This window comes from Mytilus californianus, unplaced genomic scaffold (assembly GCF_021869535.1).
Source record: "Mytilus californianus isolate M0D057914Y unplaced genomic scaffold, xbMytCali1.0.p SCAF_18, whole genome shotgun sequence".
Taxonomy (NCBI): domain Eukaryota; kingdom Metazoa; phylum Mollusca; class Bivalvia; order Mytilida; family Mytilidae; genus Mytilus; species Mytilus californianus.
Window position 1 is genome coordinate 6,790,301 of NW_026262666.1, and position 24,139 is coordinate 6,814,439.

A 24,139-nucleotide genomic window follows, 5' to 3' on the forward strand; every position below is an offset into this window, starting at 1 on the left:
TACCTTTCTCAGTAGAGAAAAAGGCTCTGTTGGAGTTTCAACAAACCAATTTGCAATCAGATTTTTCAAACGAACATTTAATTAGAAAGGACAAAATTTGTTTGATATGATTGTGTGGAAGTGTCATTATAAAGAGTGGACAAGTCAAAACTGTCAATCGAATCAAAAGGACCATCAAAAGCACGTAATTTATCTAAAACATCCAAAGAATTTTTCTAAAATAGTGAATTCCACTAGTTTAAAATAATTTATTACAAAAGTTCATGATAATTTCTTTGATATTAGTTAGGGAACTAGTTATAAACCCTGACAGTTTAGTAGTAGAACACTTACTAGAGCTCGAGATGAAGCGATGTATTTTTTGGTTTTTTGTGTAGTTTATAATTATGTAACCAATTCATAGTGGGGACCTTAAAATGTTCAGTGGAGGCTGCGCTGTGTTAGTGACATGATTATTTACTATTTGACTCTTTGTCGAGCGTACACCCTCGGGTGTAGGTGAATGTATAATTTCATTCTTAAGGACTTCCGTGTAGTATTTACGTCATACCAGCACCAAATTGTTGGCTGCCTTGTCAACCGCTACGAACACAAAACTCTTTGCGACTAATTGAAAAATATTCAGCATTATAGATATGATTTATAGATATATGTTTATTTCATGAGCTTCTATAATGATAGCAAATGTTTGGGTTGCAATGTCGAATGTGAAAACAGTTTACATGCGGTAGAGTAAAGGAAATTGAATTTTTAATACATTTAAACGAGTTTTACGTCAATATTTCAAAACATACTTGATGTCTACTTTTTATTTATATAAAAATAAGAAGATGTGGTATGAATGCTAATAGGACAACTCTTCGACGTAAAAAATAGCAACTATTGGTCACAATAAAACATGTTTGCTGGAGCGCAACCCTCCCCCAACAAAGGACACTGTTGAATATACAGCCCAGAATAAGAAAAAACTATCAAAATCAGTCGAAAAGGGCTTAACTCATTAAATCGATACAAAGTACAGATCTGAAAGTACGTGGAGTCACAAAAATCTAATTCAAAGTATGTATTTGTTGGCCTTAAGTTATTTATTGTGATACTGAGTGGCAATTTTTCAATTAGTAAATAGCAAGTAGATGGTGTACCTTTCAGATCGGCTATGGTTTGTCTTTCGTTATGGATGATAAATTTACTTATTATGTCACAACATCAAATTTTAATTTTATTATATACGTCTAAACATGTTACAATTAAAATTTGATGTGGCGGCATTGTAAGTAATTTTACCATCCTTTACGACAGACAAATTATAGCGGATCTGAAAGGTACACCATCTACTTGCCACTTTACAAAAGTTAATGTGTTACAACCCTGGATAAAGCCCAGGAGAAAGGTATCACTCGACTAACGTAAGCTATATTTATATAGCCTAGTTGGTCTAGTTGTCAAGGTCGTCGGAAACAGTGCAGGTGGTGTTGCCATGATGTCACAGAAACAGGGGTTCGAATCCGGCAGAGGAAAGATCTAACATTATTGGGCTAAATTTGAGACGAATTATATATATATTATGGTTTGAGTCCTGTATAACCACAGGTTATCCGATGGAGGATGTATGTCGTAAAGTTTTCACGTGTTTAAATATCTTTGTCTTAAATTTTGCCCAACAAAGTTAATTTGCAAATTTGCGTTATCATTTTTCTTCCCTTAGCGCGATTCAAATCCTTGCTTCTGTGACATCGTTGGCAACACCGATTATCTTTCAGCATATTATATATATATTTAATATCCTGAAGAATCCACATATTTTTCTTTAACCCTTTTATAGATTTGAAAGACTCATCTTTGGGAGAAGTAAATATGTTTAAATCTGAAGTGTAAGACAACAAACTAACTATTTTTATTTTTATTTTATGTTTATCTGCAGATTTGTGCATTTGTTGCCTATACCAAGTCAGGAATATGACAGTTGTTATCCATTCGTTTGATGTGTTTGATGTGTTTGAGCTTTTGATTTTGCCATTTGATTCGGGACTTTCCTTTTTGGATTTTCCTCGGAGTTCAGTATTTTTGTGATTTTACTTTTTACTATATAGAAGGGAAGGAAAAATATGGCAATTGTGATATTGTTTAATTAAAACCCCGTAGTGTCATTTTTATTATAGATAACACGATACCCGAATTGTGTGATAATAATTGTTGTTCAATACATGTTGCAATCAACAGTCTGAATTGGCTGATATGCTCTGTTTCAAAAGAATTTGTTTATATGTAATGCATGTAACCTCGGCAACATTTTGAATAAAATAAAAGGATGCATGAGAAGAGCACGAGATCTGTATATTTATATGTGAAAAAAATTTGAAAAGCTTTATAAAGATAACTACTACCGAGCAGTTTAAATTGTATAGTTAATAGTGTTAAGAACATCAAACATAATGTTGTCAATCATAACTTTTGTTGCCTTGGTTGTATTTTCGAATAAATTGAAAGATTATAAAAAAAAGTGCACAGCTTTTTATTTAATAGTTAATGGTTAAAGTTAAGTAAACGATAAATGTAAAAATAACTACATTGTATATATATGTTATTTGTGCAAGAATATTTGTGATTGAACATAATACATGATAATGTTAAAAGTGGTTTAGTAAACATTGGTGTTACCATAGCATCGATATTTCTGATATAAAATTATCTAACTTATCAACTGTGTTTCTATAATTACACTACTGTAACACTAGTGTATGCATTCACTTTGTGTTAATGAGTCATTAAAAGAGAGGCGAAAGATACCGAAGGGACATTCAAAATCATAAGTCGAAAATAAATTATTGTAAAGTATACAAAATATATACGAAAGAATAACTAGATTAAAAAGCTGATATCAAAGCTCAGTTGCCAAAGCATTTTTATGACATTATAGTAAGAAAACGGCATATTCTGCCCATAAAACTTTGTTGTTTTGAAACCCTTACATAATACATATCCTTTGAAAAATATGTCAATAGAATATGAATTTGGGCCAATTTTACCCCCAAGAGTCTTTTCTCCTTTTATATAAAAGAATAATTCATTTTTTCAAAGATGTTGCAATTCAACAAAAAAAAGAATAAAAAAAATAAAACAGCATTAGGTGTAACAGGTGTCTTTTAATTTTACAACTGCTACTTAGTCCCGAGCCCTGAATAGCGGCTAAACAAAAAAAATTATCCAAAATTTCTCTCATGTTAATGAAAATATTAATTGATAATTTGATGCACTCGGAGGTTTTTCTCAATTTACATTTAGAAGTGACACTAGATTAACTGAAAGGCTAGAATGCATAAGTACTTGAATAGGTAAAAAGTTATATGCTCAAAAGGGACCTGAAAATAACAGTAAATATATATCTATCTAAGTATAAATTAGGAAGATGAGCTATGAGTGCCAATGAGACAACTATCCAATAGAGTCCAAATAGTGTTGATTCAAGCAATCACGGGTCACCGTATGTCTTCAACAATAAGTAAAATCCATACTGTATAGTCAGCTATAAAAGGCCTATTATGACACAAATGGACCAATTTAAACTAAAATACATTGTATATGACAAACGTAGTAATTACAACTTTCCAAATGTCTAACTCCCCATTTCTCAGTAGTATCATACCCTCTGCTCCACCGTTTAGCGTGTACATAAAAAAGTATAACAAAAATACCGAGCTACAAGGCAAATTCAAAAAGGGGGAAAGTCCATAAAAGCTTACAAAATCGAACGCTATCAATCAACGAGACAAATGAAAAAAAAAACCAGCCATATTCCTGACTTGGTATAGGCATTTTCCGAAGAAAATGGTGGGATTAAATCTGGTTTTAAAGCTAGCTCAACCTCCCACTTGTTTGACAGTTGTCATAATAGGTAAATGTGACATAATTGGATCCACCAGCCAAAATTGTGTTAACTTACATCACAGACATACAACACAACTGACAAAAACTACAAATTATTCTTACAAAGACACCAACAAAAATGATGTAGTAGATAGTAAAAAATTCAAACAACACGTTATAAATTTCATGCGTCTACCGTTTGATAACGATGTCAACCAAACAATTTTTTGTCGTTGATACATACCGTATAAAGTATACACTTTCTCGATAAAGTAAAAACTAAGTAAATATAATTACAAGGGTAAACAAAATAGAAACAGAACTGTAAAAACCCTTTGTGTCCGAATAGCACCTCAGGACCCATCTTCACCAGGAATGCCCAAAGCTCAATAGTTAAAAACCCGTTGGCGGGATGGATGAATACCGAGTCACGTCAAAAGTCATACGAACAAAAGAAACATAATAGCACGAAGACAAATAACTGGGAAACTAACTTCAGCACCTATAATCTATAACTGAAGACCATCTTGTATTATTTGTGAAGTAGACACTGAGTATTTATCTATTAGGTCTTGGTGGATGAACGAAGAGACGTTGTTTGACAAAACCCTGACTCATCAATTGTTTACTCTGACACTGATGACGTTTCACAAAGTCTGAGTAGCAGCTGCAAGCATATGTCATACGAGCATACGTTACACTCGAGCATGTTCACGCTATACGGACTTCAGCTTCATTGAGGTATGCTTCTTTAACATAAACTGCTCTATACTACATACGGTCAACATCATGGATTGCTTGATTGATACGGTATTTCTGAGTCTAAACTCACTAACAAAACCTTTTAACAGCATTACATCTTTAGATACCAGAATAATCGTCAAGTGATGTTACTGATTGTTTCCTAATTTGTGCCATTTGAACAAATTGGGATTTGGAGTTCATGTGTTTCCCTCATTTTTTGTATGTTTCCATGAATTGTTTTCTTGATCGTTACAGGAAATATCAAATTATTCATCGTATATCGACCAAATATACTGATCAAAGATACCCGGCTTATAATTGTGTACATCAGACCAGGTGACAGAGAATGACCTGTAATGTATTATTCCATTTCCTGTTGCTAGAGTTTATGTTGAAGATGTTGATTCTATCATTGTTGACAGAGACACTCTTTATATCAAACAACGGACGAAGCCTTCATCAGAGTGTAGTCATAATAATCGCCTGACCTTCCAATAAAAAAAATTCAGTACATCAAATGAAAATGTCATGTATTAGTTTATATCTATAGATATAAGAAGATGTGGTATGAGTGCCAATGAGACAACTCTCCATCCAAGTCAAAATTTATAAAAGTAAACCATTATAGGTCACAGTACGGTCTTCAACACGGAGCCTTGGCTCACACCGAACAGTAAGCTATAAAGGGCCATAATTGGAAAACTTAAACTGTGTTTAACCCACCACATGTGTGTAGTGTCCGTGTACCAAGTCAGATGCTTCGAGCACGCAACACAGCAAAGAAAGTCCCTTTCTTGTCGATTTACTAACTCATATGCTAACGGAAAACTGCAATAATACTCCAGGACACAAATGCCAGGTGTCAATATAATGACAACAACTTAGTAACAGTAGTAAAGTGTTAAGGTAGATTCACTGTATATCGCCATCTTGGATTGTGCAATAGAAGTACACAATCGGTCTAGTTCTTTGCCTAAATCTGCAAATTTTGAGAGAGATTTGCAATTTATGTGTAAGACTGTTTATTTGTTTAAAGAAAAATAACTGATTTATTGCATTATCCAAAATGTTTAAACAAATACCAAATATTTGTGTTTTTTAAAATCAATTTTACAACTTATCCATTTAAGGGGAGATAACTCTTATCGTAAAATTTTTATACTGGAAAAATTACTTACCACTGTCCATAAAGTCGTACATTTGTCAAACCATACGTTCCATTTGATGACATTAACTTTCATCAAAATTGAAGCTATTTCTCATATGTTCTTTGGATTGACAAAAAATAAAAGAAATCAGATACTTAGGCATGCTGAGTTTTGAGACATAGGAACAACAGAGTCAGCTCGGAGCAAGTAGGATAATCAGTGTGCTGTGCAACAGCCGCTAAATACCTAGGGTTTGAAGTAAACCAACACACGACGAATCCATTGTATTCTGTATACATATATAATATTTATAAAAATGAAGAAAAAAAAACTCCGCCCCAATGTGAATTCAAAATCAAGAGACCTGGCTCCTAAGAACTTGTAATGGCGTTGTCAGTTTATTTTCGACTAATGAGTTTGAATGTGCGTTTTGTATATTTCGCCTCTCTTTTACATAAAAGTAAATGTCATTGAAAAATCTACAAACAATCAATAATTTACATATACATGACGAGGTACACATTTGTGTCAGCTTTTGTTTTGATGAAAAAATGTAAACATTCGTAACCGCCATTTGGCAAAATTTCCACTTTCATTCTTAATTTAAAAGACAATGCACAAATTTCCCTCGTATAATGTATGATCAGTCATGTAAATAAATATCTTTAGATTTGATTTCTATACTTATTTTTTATGTTTCATTTAATCAAATGTTTAAATTTCTCAGAGAATGTGACATCGTTCTACATGACGACGAAGAAAAGATCATTGGTGGCGTTAATTGTGGGCGTGAACAATTTAAAGACTCATACTTTTTGTGTCGATTGAATTACCTTTATCTGTCAAATCCCGTCAGTTATCGATCAGTGTTCAGGTATTTAAAAGTGTTAATGTGCAATTCATTATTCATTTTTGGAGCATAATATTAGTATAGTAGTAAACTTTTAGAATTTGTTCTTGATATAATATAAAACTAACTTCACACTGTAATTGATATCAACAGTATATTTTCAATTGGACGTATTAGTACATGGAAAGTATAATCGTTTGTGTGAGTATGACAGTCTATAAATACCACATGTCTCATTATACATTGAAATAAATATTGTTTGTACTGCATCAGTTTTTTTTGTCATATCATTATTTGTTTAATCCAAGGTAAACTTGTTTTGTTTTTCTGTCATATACCGTATATAATTCATATATAGTATTTTGATTCATTGTCGTATAAATATTTTAATTGTACATAAACGATGCCGACCGGTAATTTTGTTCCTCACAGAGATTGAGGAGATGTAATGTTATTAAATGGTAATTTCTTCTTGTTGAGATGCAAACAATTTTTTATGCCCCCGCGAATTAAAAAAGGATGTGGACCCCAGAAACTTTTATAATAAGCTTACAGAAAAAAAAGCCGAGGGAGAAAATAGTGTATAAAGTTTGGTATTGTCAACTGAACATTTCTTACATGAAACTCGTGATGTAAAAATAATATCATGTATCAAATCATAAATCAAAATTAATAAATGCAGATGAAATCTAGAAGCAAAAGGACAGCGCTATTATCATTGTTCTTCATTACATTTTGTAATAAATTAAAAAAATATATTTAAGGCCTTCGATTTTTTTCAAGTTACAGTTTGCAAAGGATATAATTATTTCATATATTCTTTATAATGATTAAATATTAAAAAAAGATACAACATAACTATTTCTGTTATATGCGTTTTATTTAAACACAATAACACACACTATATCAAGTTACTGGTATATTTCCTAATATCTTTGGTCTTAATTACAAGACACTTTTACTTACAAGTATATGATTACAATGAAGTAATTAATTACATAGGCGACAATGGTAGCCTTTTTTGGTCCTACGTTTTCACCATCAAAGATCCATTGAAAAAAATGTCGAATTCTGAATTATCAACACCTTTGGGTGTAATTGAAACTGCAAAACACATATGGTGCCGCAGCTTTTTTGATAGAAAATTGGCATTTTTTAATGGTACTCAACGTTTCCGGAATTTTCGAAATAGTATAAATGAAGAACACCCCTTGCTAAATTTGGCACAGAAAATGTTGCTCGTCACAGAGAGTTTCCTCTAAATTTCTCGCTATTTCTACACCAATGGCCAACACTCATTTCTCATTTTTTCAATCTTGATTTCTAATTACCAGGGCAGCAGAAAATATTTTTACTTCTACCTATTATCTTGGATGTGAAATCTAGGTGGCGCCAGTCATCTTTATTTACTTCCTTTTAACCTATACTGACATATATTTAAATAAAATCGGACAACCTTTACATTAGTCGATTACTATATACCCCTGCTGCTTAAGTTCCAATTTTTGGATTAAAGATACAATTGTTCATCATTTAAAATGACTTTCTTTACAGGTACTCCCCTTTGCAGAAAACGTTACTTTTTACAGACTTGAGGCCATTGACCAGCTTATTTTGACTGTTTGTCTTTGTTTAAAACGAGGTGTTTGATAAATGAAGTTCGATTTAGGCCTATTAAAGACTTTAGGCTAATGATTTGATAATTGTGTCAAACTTATATGTCTTTATCACGAATATACGAACACCGTTACATAAGAGTCAAAATATTTTATGAAATAGACTTTAAAAATGCTGAAACTAAGAATTTATCATTGCTGTTATGTGTTTTACATGAATCGTGTGCAGAATATTCAATTCATCGATACTAAGGAGAAACATGTACAGCCTTTGATTTTTTACCTAATTTTAATATTTTAGGAGCATTTTGGCACATTTTGGCCATTAAAAATACCAAAATTTCAATAACGTCAGCAAAAAATAAGCCCCCCTTTTTTAGATATGCATGAATACATGCAGTGTTATCGAGGATAAGGAGAAATGATTAAAGACAGAGTCCTTGACAGAATTCTCGTTCTTACAGTAGGTTAATGAACCCTACCCCTTAGGCAGAAGAATAAAAAAAAACAGTAAAAATTTGATATATGCTATAGTTTCATGGCGATCAGCAATTTTCTTCTGATACAGTTTATCACTTAGTACCTTATTAATTTACCTATCCAATTTCTAAAATATCTCGAAAAATACAGTGATGCGCCAGAAACCGTTATTTCGCTTTAGGTTACAATGAAGTAATTAATTACATAGGCGACAATGGTAGCCTTTTTTGGTCCTACGTTTTCACTATCAAAGATCCATTGAAAAAAATGTCGAATTCTGAATTATCAACACCTTTGGGTGTAATTGAAACTGCAAAACACATATGGTGCCGCAGCTTTTTTGATAGAAAACTGGCATTTTTTAATGGTACTCAACGTTTCCGGAATTTTCGAAATAGTTTAAATGAAGAACACCCCTTGCTAAATTTGGCACAGAAAATGTTGCTCGTCACAGAGAGTTTCCTCTAAATTTCTCGCTATTTCTACACCAATGGCCAACACTCATTTCTCATTTTTTCAATTTTGATTTCTAATTACCAGGGCAGCAGAAAATATTTTTACTTCTACCTATTATCTTGGATGTGAAATCTAGGTGGCGTCAGTCATCTTTATTTACTTCCTTTTAACCATATGATGCGTGTTTGTGTAGAATATAACAAAATGACATGTACATGAATTATAATCCAATTGAAAAAAGGTTTATATAAAATATCAACATTAACATTGAGTCCCAATAACCAATCAATATAAAGGTAAAAAGTAAAATAAAAAAAAAATAAAAAAATAAAAAAAAAATACCGTTACTCATTGACATTTTTCTGAAATTATTTCGCAATTCAAAGTTAGTTTCGACTACTAACGTTGTTATCGATCTATTTAAAGATTTGGACTTTTCAAGTTTATTTATAATCTTTCGCTTTTCAGGAAAATTTAATAACAATATGGTTTTTCCGTGTTTATTTATAGTAATTTGATTCTCGGGTCAATCACATGTTGATAATTATAGTGATACAAACTTATCGTACAACACAGTGTTATATATGTTACGAACTGGAACTATACAATTTATTCTAGATTTTATTTATTAAGTGTTGTTTGTGCAACTTGACATTAGTCTGTGGAAAATTAAACCAATAAACGGTAAATTTTAAGAATTGATCTCAATATGATCTAAGACTGAATTCAAGTTATACATGTTATAGGTATTGTTTACACAATATATTAAACAATATTTATTAGTACATGGCGTGCCGTTAGTTTGAATATGAGAATCGACAAATAATAAAAGGACTCATTATATACTGAAATAAAAAGTGTTCGCATTGAACATGTTGAACAACTGTCGTCATATGCTATTCCAAAGTAAAAATACTTGTTCCGCAGAATTTTGTTTTAGGGTCTCGAATATTGGACATTTACTGAAGCATGTAAAGACGAGGACTTGTTAATCTATTTTTCTTACGCTCATGTCAATGTAATTTCAAGAGTAATAATTGTTTTTGTGAAAGATATTAGCCTTTTTCGTTTCAACAATGTGATCCAATAGAATTGTGGACTACATATTATATACATATCTTTTTTGAATACTCTACTATAAAACAGAATAGCAACAACCTGTAAATTTTGAAAATGTTAGAAAACCTGAAATGGATCACTATTGTTAACAGTCATTTGAAAAATATTCTTTATAACCATGACTAACAGAGAAAAGGCAAATGGTAGCGTTATAACGACAAGAAAATTGTCTACGGATTTGCGTATCTATGAAATATTTTAATATCAAAATCAACTTAAAGTATTGAATTGAAAGAATATGCTTTATCAGTTCATGTCACAAAATCCTTTACATATTTGAGAAATACATAAACCAAGGGATAGTGCTTTAATATTCTAACACCTCATGGTCCACTTGATGCCTTTAACACGAATCAAAAGAGCTCCAACTTTATGACTTGTTAAAAAAGTCTCCAAGAGAATCAGTTTGGTAGAAATTATTTGCAAGATGTGGATCCATGCTATTCTTTACATTCAAAAACTCAGCTGCTTATCAAAACTTTGCAATGAAAATTATTATTTCTAACAAACGACACACATTGGCTATGACTCTTACGAGGGACATATATACGAAGACGACTTTTTTGTTTGAACTCAACCCTCCTCATTTGATTTCGCGCAGTCTAGATAAGTTATACGGTCGTTGTTACATATTGATTTATTGTTTTATGGTGTTTCATAGTTTCAGCTTTCTAAAGAATCGTAACTTTGTCATAAATCTCTATGTCAAAAGTCGTTCATTTTTACGCTAATAATGTACCATTTTATGCAAAAAGTAAAATCACAAAAATACTGAACTCCGAAGAAAATTCAAAAAGGAAAGTCCCTAATCAAATGGCAAAATCAAAAGCTCAAACACATCAAACGAATGGATAACAACTGTCATATTCCTGACTTGGTACAGGCATTTTTTTATGTAGAAAATGGTGGATTGAACCTGGTTTTATAGCTAGCTTAACCTCTCACTTGTATGACAGTCGCATCAAATTCCATTATATTGACAAGGATGCGTGAATGAAAACGACGCCAAAAAGTTCCAAAAAATGTAAACTCGAACAAAAGAACGCTTTTACATTTCAGAACTTTTTGTTCATATGATTTGAAAGAATCAAGACACTTTATGCAACAGAAAGTTTTGATATCAGTAAATAGTTGTCAGGTTACTCTCTAATTGAGGGAAACAAGACAGCTAAATTCATTTATTGACAAAAACTACCAAAATCAGAAAGCCCGGGTAGGATTTTGTACCATGAATTGATACTCCATGTCCCTTCTTTTACATTATAACAACGTACCATCAATAATATTATAATACGTCAACACATTGATACAGGAGAATAAAAAATACTAACGTTTCCATTTCTTTTGATCGGTTTGTATTTATAATTTGAATATTGTTTAATTCTTATTTATTGCCCTTCTCAAACACCTACCAAGAAAGGTATAAATGCAAATGATAAACTCAAAATGTGCACCAGTTGTCATTCAGAAAACTTATTTGTCCGTTTAGAAATTATGGTCTACTTATTTGGTGAGCCTGAAATACATATTCCCATATTTCCCTTTGATTTTTTATTGGAATTATGGCGTCCTCTTGAATGATCTAGAAACTGAAACAAACGAATGAGGTATATGATAAAAAATGATGGTATTTATCATTGTAATAAAGACAAAAAACTTATTGAAATAGTCTTTCTTTAAATTTCTTAATGAAAGTTATATTTCTGCCGTATATATAGCCAAATTTTATATTTGTTTAGGGTGAGTTTGCTGGTATGATTGCGTTTATATGCAGTAAACTTATACATAACTATCCTAAGAAGAATAGTTGTTTAAATATTCCAATACGACAATTATCATTCACATGCGGTGTTTGCCGTAATAAGTGATAAAGTGCCATGTAACGGTGAAAAAAGAACTAATCTCAGTTGCCATGTGTCGTTATATATCATTCAAGTAAATCACAAGATGAATTATTGCTGCCAAATTATCATTATGACTAAATGCAGCATGTGATACGTATTGATTTTTCATGGCTAGCACTTCGACAGTTTACGTCATGGTCCAAATAGCTATGATGGGTAAATACCAATATATATATTATTTTCTGCGAATAAAGTTTATATCAATGATGGTTGACAATAATGTAGAGAAATAAGACGATGAATACTAATTCTAATTTTTAATTGTCTTTTTCTTCGCTCTCACTCCATATGGAATTTACTGACCCCATATATATCGTGTTAGGTCACTAGCACACTATGTAACTAATGATATATTTCCTGAAAGAGAATTGACATAATTCAATGTTCTAAATATTTGAGAAGTTCGGGTTTAAGTTAATATCTATAAATGATCTGAATATTCGACGGGTTCAAGAACATTCGAACTGTCCAAGTATAGAAACGGACATTGCTGTATTAGATTGGCAATTAATTCTATCGTATATGTTAATAAGAATAAAAGAGTTAATAATCAGTGTAGTAACATACTATTTTTGCTATTTCTGCATAGTTCCATTAGCCTCTAAAACAGTTGTTGTTCTTTATGGTATAAAACCACTATTTCATAGCCCCGTTGCTTTCTATGTTTCGTAGTTTCTCCTACAGTAAGTATTCAACAGGCATACTGTTTGCACAAATTAAGGAGGTCAAAGACTCTTTAATAACAAAAAATATAATAGAAAACAGCGAAAACGAAAGCTTTGCTCATTTTAAGGAGATTTGACCACTAGTATAGTGTCAAACTACCGAGATAAAGATGAAGATTATATGAAGAACAAACAGAAATTCAAGCAATGGGTCACTAAAAAAAAAGACAATACAAGAAAGAGATATATAGACATAAAAATAACAGTAATAATAACAAAGGAATAAATGAGTAAAATGAATAAAAAAATTTGCCGTATCTTAAATACGACAAAAGGTAGATACTCTTATCGGGTGAACAGCGATTTTCTAAAAATATCAAGATTTACTTTATACTATTGAACATATTTAAAAAATCAATATATTTTCCAATCTTAAGGTGGTACCCAACACCTTGACTAATATTAATTTGGCTCGTTTAATTTTCATAAAATTTTGACAAAATGTTTACTTTGACCCTTTGACAAAAATATAAAAATTTCAAAAAATTTGAACCAACCACTTTATCAGAAAAATTTCATTGGTTATATAGCAGTTTGACAAACACTAATTTTGATCATTGAGAAGCTTAATATTTCCTTAACAATACAACGTGATTGAAACGTTTAGCTGATTTTTACAGAGTTATCTCCCTGTAGTGTTAGGTACCACCTTAAATTTCAAAAAATCATAGTCTGACGAAACGTACTTTTGCTTTCGTTTCTTGGTATCTAAAAATAGTAAAACAGTCACTGTCTATATGTACGATACCAATATTTCCTGATACGCAGTTAAATTCGAAGGATATTTTGTGCCATAGTTTAGGGTTATAAAATGTAAGTACATTATTTCATTATATGTATGCTATGAGTATCTGAGTGTATTGTTAGTTGAAAGTATTTTGATAGAATTACTTAAGGGAAGTATCTATTAAACTAAAGATCAAAACAAATTATTGGAACGCATATCTGTCATTTTGTATTGATTGTCATTGCAATGTATTTTTATACTGTTCATTTTACTTTCACTATCTAAACCATCCCTAACATGAACGAAACGTTCATCAATAAAATAGTTTTAACTGTTTTAGGATGAAATCATCATAATCACCGGAGAAGCTCCCTAATTAATTTAAAAAAAAAAAAAAAAATCTATATCTTAGCCGATAGTTCTCAAATGGTAAACAGTACTAATATATCATTGATAATTGCTAATTTAAAAAAAAAATAACAATTAAGGCAACATTATATCCAATCAAATAAACTTCGTTTCACTTTGAAAAAAAAAAGAACGGATGTGGTTAACTGCATCAGACATATATTCGTATGACAATATCATGGAAATAATAATCCTTAAGAAATAATAGAGAAAACAAAATCGTATTTAGTTACAGAGTTGGATACCTGATTTTTGTTTATATTTCAAAATAAACAAAAACACGAATACGATATCGGGCATCTGAACGAATGACATGAAGAAAAATATTAACAAGTCACCCCAAAAGAAAAAGAATTAGCTAGTATTAGTAGATGACAAACTTCATTATAACAATGATAAGAAACGGTAGAATTTTCATTAGAATAATTGGTCACGATTAAATATCATTACGTTTGTTAATTTTGAGGCAGAACATGCAATTACTTGCATAGTTAAGTACAACCTCAGATAAGATATACTTTACTCAGAGAGTAATATGCGCCCTTTTGAATGACAAAAGAACCCTGCATACATGTAATATTGTCAATTAAAAGTTATCGTAAAATTATGAATTTTCAGAGGCAAAATGCAGATAAATATAAAAGCAATTCAATGCATGGAAATTACAAAAATTAAAAAGTAGTGAAAGATAATATTAAACATGCACGACAATGTTTTAAAATTTAATTCTACCCGATATATAATACTGAAATATATCTTAAACTTTTCACGTGTACAGTGTGAATTCTTTACACTAATAGATGTAAGGATTAATTAGCTAAATATAAAAATAGTTATATGAAATCAAGTTAGGAGATGATAGCTGGATAAGATTTTCACTTTGAGCAATTCAAGATGGAAATAAGAATAACAGGAAAAATTGCTTCATTACCACGAAAACCTTACAATCAGAACAGACAAGCTATACTGTTGATAAACATGAAATCGCAGATATGATGATGATATCAGTGGAAAAACGTTTTTGTTGTTGTGTTTCATATTGAAGGCAATTTAAGGGTTTTCAAGGGTGGAAAAAAAAAACGAGAACCGTACAACAAAGTGGAGACGACCCAAAGAATACATTTATCTGAAAAATCAATATTATACATATATAAAAAAAAAGAAGATATGGTATGATTGCCAATGAGACAACTCTCCACAAGAGACTAAATGACACAGAAATTAACACCTTCAGGTCACCGTACGGCCTTCAACAATGAGTAAAACCCATACCGCATAGTCAGCTATAAAAGCCCCCAAAATGACATTTGTTAAACAATTCAAACGAGAATACTAACGGCCTGATTTATGTACAAAATAATAAATGAAAAATAAATATGATAGACAGCAACAAACGATAGCCCCTGAATGACAGGCTCCTGACTTTGGACAGGCACATGCAGAATGTAGCTGGTTAAACAAGTAAGATGGCGCGAAACAGCATTGAATATAAATTTGTTCCAGAATGATTCAACATTCATATAGTTTGTTTGATTATGAGATACCCAATTAAATTGCAAAAGTTCAATTCCTCCCCCTTCAACAATATTTGATTTTCTGTGTTTAAATTTGTTCACAACTTTATCTAGACTAATAGGACGAAAAAGGAAATCTCAGAAAAAGCATAATATATATAAAAACCAGATGTGACGAACGACACGATTAACTCCGTTCGCCGAAAAATCTTGAAACCGTTTTTAGGTGTGAAAATTTGAGAATGAAAGTCTGTTTAACTGTTATTTTCACAAAATTTTCAATGTCCAAAGCCCATGATTGCAGCAAAACTCAATGGATGGAGCGGCACCAAACGTAAACCAATCTGTAACTCATCATAGTATACGCACATACTAAAAATTAGCTCAATGTGTGAAGAAGTTTAGGAAAAAGTTTGCATAACTGTTATTTTCACAAAATTTTTAATGTCCAAAGCATGCAATTTCAACAAAAATCAGCGGAGCAGAACCAATATTGAACTTGATATGTAACTCTTCATAGTTGACTCACATACTAACAATCAGCTCAATGTGTAAAGTTGTTAAGAATAAAGTCTGCGTAACTGCTATCATTAGTCCAAAGCCCGTATCTTGGGCAAAAATCAGCAAAGCGGAACCAAACTTAAACGTGATCATAGTAGACTCACATACTAAAAATCAGCTCAATATGTGAAGAAGTTGAGAAAAAAGGTCCGCATAACTTTATTTTGCGGAATGAAGGAATAAAGGAATGACGGAATGACGGATAAGGATAAAACTATATGGCGCCAACAACTTTGTTTCAAGGCCATACAAAAAGAAATTTTTCATAACTGAAAGGTTACCATTATCAAGCACTGCTAAACCCTATAAGTTATATTGTTGACATGCCAGGGAAGCAGTTAGTTAAATCGTTGACATATCTGGGGAAGAATGAATTTTAGTACTTCCTTTACTCCTTATATGTAGCTTTATCTATTAATTGTGTTCATTACTTGTGAGTCGCAATGCTATGAAATGATAGACTTTATAACTTTGTTGGTAGGAATTGGTGTATATAGGCTAAAATTCTATTCAAACTAGTACAGGAAAAGTACTTAGCTCCGAAATCCCCAAATAGTCTTTAAATCCACTTCATATGAACTTTGGTGGATAGTTGTCTCATTGGCAATCATACCCAACTCCTTAATTTTATATTTGTACGTTGTTCATAAATTTACCAAAACAATCAAAGATCTGCTATAAAGCCCAATTAAAAAAAAAACAAAACAAAAAAACCCAAACATTTATATATGGCATAGAATAAATACAGACGAGGGTACCGACTTGAGACAGGCACATGCAAATGTGTCGGGGTTAAACAACTATTTTAAGATCTCAACCCTCTTTTTTTTATCTAGATGAGGATAAGTAGATAACAAACGGAACATAAGCGTATTTACTGTACAAACCAGAACACGAAAAGCTCAAAAATAGCAGTAAAATAGATAAAACAAACATAAATTTCATAGCTAACTACCTTTGATGAGTTTTTACAACTCATGAATGAATGCATTGGAATGAATAAGCGCAACAACTGAAAGCATGCTGCAATACTCAACTTAACGTTAAGAAATCATGCAGCACTACACTTTATAGCTTTTCAGAATTGAAAGTCCAGATATCTTGGATTTTCTTCGAGTATATTTGGAAAGATGATAGTAATCTTTTTAGAATAATCTTTAATGACTAATGACTACAGATATACATATAACCGTGACATAAACATGAACAAAAAATATTAGAAAATTGATAAATACTTATTCTCCTATATTATGAAGCATCTACGATAAACTCGATAAAATCAACTTATAATCAGACCTATCGTAGAATCATTTGGATACGTTAACCAAGTTGCATCTTTTTGACAGAAGTGTAGTTATTCAATCAATTAAGGAAACTTTTATGAAAAGCTAAGACATTTAAGTCTAAATGACTTACAATATTTTCGTTAGTATACTGATGTTTTCGTTAAACTTGATATTCATTCAGTCATACATGTAAGAAGACATCATTGTTGAAAATGAAAACCTTCCGGTCTAAACAAGAAATTAGATTGCAAATAAATAATAAAACACTTTCATCATTTTATAAAGAATTTGAAAAGAAATAAGAACATTGAATGAGGTTTAGAGACAAAATATTAAGGTCGGAAAAATAGGTCACTTAAATCAAATTGTTACTTCAAAAAGCAGGAGAGAGAAAGGGTATTTATTGTCATGCATACGTGACAAGATATCTAACTCCTAAGGACCTTTATAGTCATTTTAAACCCGACATGCACATAACTTAATTGTAATCAGGTGATTGAGGTTGTCACAATGGCGTTCATTTAACACAAGAGCTTTGACGTCATAAGTGACTTAATAATTGATGACATCATGTGTGACGTAATTTCTCTGATTCAATTTTATACATCGAAAAGATCTGTTTTATTTAAAATGATTAGACATCCGAGATTTCAACGTGGCTCTTCCCGAAAAGGATTCTTTTAAAAATGAAGGATATGAGTTATCTAAACGGAAGAAAACAATTCACCGGCATATGGGGACATCTATTAACACTTGTTTGTATCTGTGTATACGTCCAATAGAATTAAGGAATGGTGTTTAATAAAATTACACCTGTTCATTATAGTCCAGTTATTTAACCAATTTAATATCATTATTTACAGTACAAGGTAAAAGGAGATAAAATGGGAAACAAGATGAGTAAGCGAATCAACGATTCAGTAGAGGAAAATGTAAGTAAATAAACAATAAGAAAATTAAACAACATTTACCAATGGCCTGGAACGAAAAAAGCTTATACAGAAATAAAGTGATGCACCACTACGAAGTAATGAAAAACCAAACGGGCAAAGATCACAATTAAAAATATATCCTTTGTTTATTCGTAGTGAATGATAAAGAAAATTTTCATTTTGTAAAGCTAAATATCTAATCTATTTCACAAGTTCTTATTGTATAGAACTCTAAAGCATTTGACCAACTTTTTCAGGATATTTCCCTCGGCCATACGTTTGTTTGGGAAACACCAGGTAAATATATTCAACCTTCCATGGAGAATCATAGTTACAAAATCTTAGAAGACAGACAGTTTGAGTGGTTGAAATTTGGAAGTGATCATATTCTGGTAAATATACTAATTAAGATCAAAACGGATTGTCCGACATTAATGACTAAAATCATGTAAAAAACCCAATTATGCTAATTGCTAGACAAAACAGAGAGAAATGAAAATATCCCTTTGGGCATGTAGAACGTTCATCAGATCTTGTGTTATGTCATATTCGTTGTTAGTGAATTTAATATGTCAAACTCTGAAGCTGTTGGCGGATTTTCGGTTTGGTTCTTTATAGAATAATTAAACATTATAAAGCTACTATTTTACCGCACTATATTTTTAAATAGATTTTAAATTTGATAATTTGTTAATTTTACTAAAAACTATGGCTGCAAATATCTCAGACAAGTTAATACTTGGAGGTTAAGCCATATACTTATAAGTAAATATGACTGCCAATTAGGTCACCATACGGCCAACTACATTTAAGTCAATGTTGCTTATATAGCTTCGGATGCGCTTAAACATTAATTGTGTTTCCTCTCAGTGTAACACGTGAACGTAAATGAAAAAATCCGTCCGACCAGATAGTGGTATAAATCATCTTCAACTTGCAGCTAGGTGTGTGATGTTGATTCATGTTGCAGAACAGCAATACGAGCGCTGTTCTTTTACTTTTTAATTTTGACAAATGCGTAAAACATAAAGAGGAAAACAGAAAGTAGGGATTTTTGTTATACGTTTATACAACGTATTCTTTTATTTTCCATTTTGTGATAGAAGGGCAAAAGAATAAACTCAGTTCACTATACACAAGCAACATACATTAATCTAACAAAGATATATTTAAGTATAGCAATAAAAACAAAGACTAGATAACTTTCGTTTAATATCTTCAACGTTAATAAAACCATTCAATACACCGAACAGCAAAAGGATAATCGCTTTTAGGATTTTAAATAACATAATTTCATGAAAATTATACATTAAAATTATGCTGGCTTTGAAGAACTTGTATTGAAAAATGAAATGTTGTGCTTTTTCATTCTCATAATAATGCAATATATATGCAACTAAAGTCTTTATTTTTAGTTTACAACTTGCTTGAGAATAGTATGCATGATGTAGTAAAAATTAATTATAGAAAATATCTGTTGTGTTTTCAAGAGTGGAAAAGCTTCTAAGAAAAGTGATTGGAACTGTGGATGCATAGAACAGAAGGATGTCTCCGTTAGCCTCTTGCAAATGAAGTACTTGGATGGAACGAATATGAACGACATACAGGTAAGTATAAAAACTAACACTGATACAAAGCAAAATACTTAAATCAGCCCATCCCTCATGTTTCTATTAATGGTTTGTAATGAAAACATATAAACAACAGATACGTAAACATATCTAATAAACTATTAAATAAACAATATCGAAATCTTGCATATATGGTCTTCAAAATAATTTTCTAAAACATTCACGAAATTCGTAGCAGTTATTAATCACAGAAAATCTGATGGATTACAGGAAACTAAAATAAAAGAAAGAAAAATATGAATTGAATGTTAATTATATATTTACAATAAAAGACTGATTTTTGAAACACATATAAACCCCCTAACTAACTTGTTAAGATGCATTATCTAAAGTAAAATGTTCGAAGTTCAAAATAATTGAAATTAAGATAACATCTAGAAAAAAAGTAGAATGACAAAAATACCGAACTCCAAGGGAAATTCTAAATGGAAAGTCCTTCATAAAATGTCAAAATCAAAAGCTCAAACACATCTAACGAATGGAAAACAACTGTCATATTCCTGACTTGATACAGGCATTTCCTTATGTAAAAATGATTGATTAAACCTGGTTTTAGATTAACTATTAACTTACACAGAGAAAGATGATTTGACCAACATACAATGCATTTTAATGTCGAATGATTGCTTATGATTGAATTTTGAAAAAAAACCGCGTAGACTAGATACTATCTGGATCCGTACCAATTATTATAATTCCTCGTGTTATTCTAGATTCTTGATTTGTATAGTATGCAGCTGTTGAAGGCGGTACGGTGACATATAGTTGTTAATTTCTTTGTCATTTGGTCTCTTGTGGAGAGTTGTCTCATTGGCAATCATTCCACATGTTCCTATTTTTATATTAACTATGTGAGTTGAAAAAGTCCCTGACATTGATATAAGCAAAAACTGGTTTAAATTGGACAGCCTAAGTTTAAATTCTATCATCAATCCAAGACGTGCTTTAGAGTAGCTGAGAAACTACTTACTCTAGGGATTATGTAAGAAAACATATAAAGATCTGTTATATAAAAAAAGGAGATGTGGTATGATTGCCAATGAGACAACTAACCACCAACGTTCAAATGAAGTGAATGTAAGCAATTATAGGCAACCGTACGGCCTTCAACAATGAGAAAAACCCATATCGTATGGTTGGCTATAAAAGGCCCCGACATGAAAAATATGAAACAATTCAATTGAGAAAACAAACGGTATAATTTATAACAAAACAATTTACGAAAAACAAATATGACAGACATGAACAAACGACCACCACTGAACTACAGGCTCCTGATTTGGGACAGGCACATAAAGAATGTGGCGGGGTCAAACATGTTTGTGAGCGCTCAACCCTCCCCTAACCTGGGACAGTGGTTTATAGTGCATCTAAATTCCTTTCCTCCATTATAATATGACTTATCTACCCTTTTCATTGTTATTACCTATTCTAAAAAATTTGGACAGAAATCTATCTACTGTGTTTCATTAAAAGAAGGCCAACGTAGATATATATATATTTTTGTTTGAGGAAGGGATAAATCTTACTTTGTGAACTAAAGCCGTCTGATTCAAATAAAAAAATTTCTCGACTAACAACATGAAGATGTTTGGTTTCTTATAAGTAATGCATTTATAACTTTTGAAGATGTGTTTTTTTTTCAACGAGAAATTGGCATGGCAACCATCTGCTCCTTCTATCGACTTGTTTCGTGCTTCTAATGTTCGGACAGCTATAAAACCAGGTTAAACCCACCATTTTCTTCGGAAAATGCCTGTACCAAGTCAGGAATATGACAGTTGCTTTCCATTCATTCTGCTGGTTGTTATAGTTTAACGTTTGATTTTGTCAGGTTTAATGGACCTCCACCCTATTTGAATTTACCTTGGAGTTTGGTATTTTTGTCAATAATTTTGTTCATACGGGAGCTTTTCAAGTTTAATAATAGAAAACGCTAGCATGTTTTTAAACCATTAGAAAAATATTCAACAACTTTTTTTTCCGGTATAAAGATGATGTCCTCTCCCTTAAAGATTAAAGTTGGGTAAATATCGCATCTATCCAATCGAAATTGAAACAATGAACATCACAGATACAGTTTAGTCTCCTTCATATATCCACTTTCATCTAGAAATTGACAATGAGGGTTGATGATAACAAATCTTTATGACAAAAGGGATGGTTTGAGATTTCCAAATGTTACTTTTCCATTTCTATGTAGCAAAATACCAGCAGCATATGTATATGGAGTACATACATGTATCTATCACTAGATACGATATTCCAGAGCTTGAGTGTCCTATCATGATTCCCTTGACAGAGATATGCTTCTCACAAAGCTATTGAACTAAGGATTCAAGTGGTAGAGTTATGTCTTCGAACGTAATAAGGATGCTATCACGTGTTGGTTGTCCGCAAAGAGATATATGTGTCACAGATGACCCAAAATATGTTCAAACTATCGTATCCACAATGCCTTCCTCTTTTCCTCGATTGTGATATCACCGAATGAGACTTATCTCCATTTTGTACTTTCCATGAGCAACATGACAGGTGCCACTATTGGAGCAGGATCTGCTTTCCCTTCCATAGCACCAGGGATCACCCAAAGTTTTTTGTGGAAATCGTGTGGCTCAGTTTTTAGTTTTCTATGTAGTGTTTGTGAACTTATTTGTCTTTACGAGGTCTTTCGTTTTCTTGTCATGGCATTGTCAGTTTGTCTCGACCTTTTAATATTTTTAATATTCAGATCTGCAGCTTCGTTTGTATACAACAAACTATTTTAAGTGTTATTGATTGATTCTGATAATTATTAATCTTTTCTGTCAATCTTTTTCTAGTCTTATCCCGAACGCAGAGTTGGATACATAACAGGATTACTTCCACAGAACCATCAGGCTGCTGATGATTCTAAGAAAAGTATTCATAATACGCAACAGCTAACCAATGTACTAGATGCAGAAGAGATATTTAATCTAGTAAAGCGGGGTAAAACACGAAAGGTAAATTATCTAATGAAACATGCATCAATTGTGTATATTTTCGTATAACGTCAGAGGAGTTGCAATATATGATTTATATCATATTTGAATGTCTTTTTTTTGACGGTATGTAATTTGATAGTAATATCAACTGTCTATTAGAATGTTCTCAACATTATTTTTTTTATATATATATACGTTTCAGATAGCTACCCTATTTTCATATTTTCATGAACTTATTGTAAACCACGATTTTACTCTATCAGGTTTACTTAACCATGAATGATTTTGACCGTCCCAGTATATGAATTGACGCTCATAAACTTTGTATGTGCCTTCCTGTACGATTGGCTGTGTGATCAATATTAGGTTTTATGCATACTGACATACACATCATACTTTTTTTTATTTCATCACTTAAAATTTATTAAGTGACATTTTCTTTTACAGATACCTGACCTGGAGAACGACAAGGGTAATCCAATGAAAACATCATGCAATACCGCAGGATATGTTAGAGGATCTAGCGAGACACCCAACAATAATGAGACGGAAGGAGATATTAAGATGTCATGTGCGATGGCCTTCAGAAAGAAATTTTAAATATCAATAAATGTTTTAGTATTTTTTAAACTGTTATTATTTATTCAAACTTTAAAACAATCCGATAGAAAACAAAATAGAAATTACAGATGTCAGTGCTATTTATTGTGATTTCGGATAAATGGTTTCCAATTTCACACCACACCACAATATTGAAAGGATTACCGCATGCATTTTTAAGAGCCGAATATTGTCTTTCGTTTTCTGGCTATGGCATTGTCGGTTTGTCTCGACCTTTCAATTTTCAATGTCCACTTTGGATCTTCACCTTCTTTTGTATACAACAGACCATTTTAAGTGTTATTAATTGATTGAGATATTTTTATATTGAATGTCCCTTTGGTATCTTTCGCCTCTCTTGAATCGGCAAGCTTTAAAGAAGGGACTGATTTGCAATAGAAAATCGAATTATTCCGTATATCCGTATGGCAATGTAAGATAATTCATTCCTTTTCATCCTTCTCACCAAAAAAAATTAAAAAAAAATGAAACAAATGATTCCAAAAAATGCATTCATATCATTACAGAAAACAGTTGGGATGCAGCATTTCCTTTAATATAAAAAAATAGAAAAACAGATACCAAAAGATAAAAAAAGCCAACATGGC

The 24,139-nt window shown here is 31.6% G+C and overlaps 1 protein-coding gene across 4 annotated transcripts in view; it reads left to right on the top strand.

Moving 5' to 3' along the window:
* Window positions 1-23,561, top strand: part of LOC127726663 (uncharacterized) — a 101,949-nt gene extending 78,388 nt beyond the window's left edge. The window contains exons 1-6 of one of the 4 annotated variants that reach the window (XM_052234114.1): window positions 6,609-6,807; window positions 18,266-18,334; window positions 18,592-18,726; window positions 19,825-19,941; window positions 22,788-22,949; window positions 23,379-23,561. In XM_052234114.1, the coding sequence (XP_052090074.1) occupies window positions 6,787-6,807; window positions 18,266-18,334; window positions 18,592-18,726; window positions 19,825-19,941; window positions 22,788-22,949; window positions 23,379-23,531 (657 nt within the window). In that variant the 5' untranslated portion in view covers window positions 6,609-6,786 and the 3' untranslated portion in view covers window positions 23,532-23,561. Of the gene's footprint in view, window positions 1-6,608; window positions 6,808-9,307; window positions 9,843-13,575; window positions 13,720-18,265; window positions 18,335-18,591; window positions 18,727-19,824; window positions 19,942-22,787; window positions 22,950-23,378 lie in introns of those variants that run through there. The other 3 variants (XM_052234116.1, XM_052234115.1, XM_052234117.1) reach the window with 3 other exon arrangements.
* The last annotated feature ends 578 nt before the right edge of the window (window positions 23,562-24,139 follow it).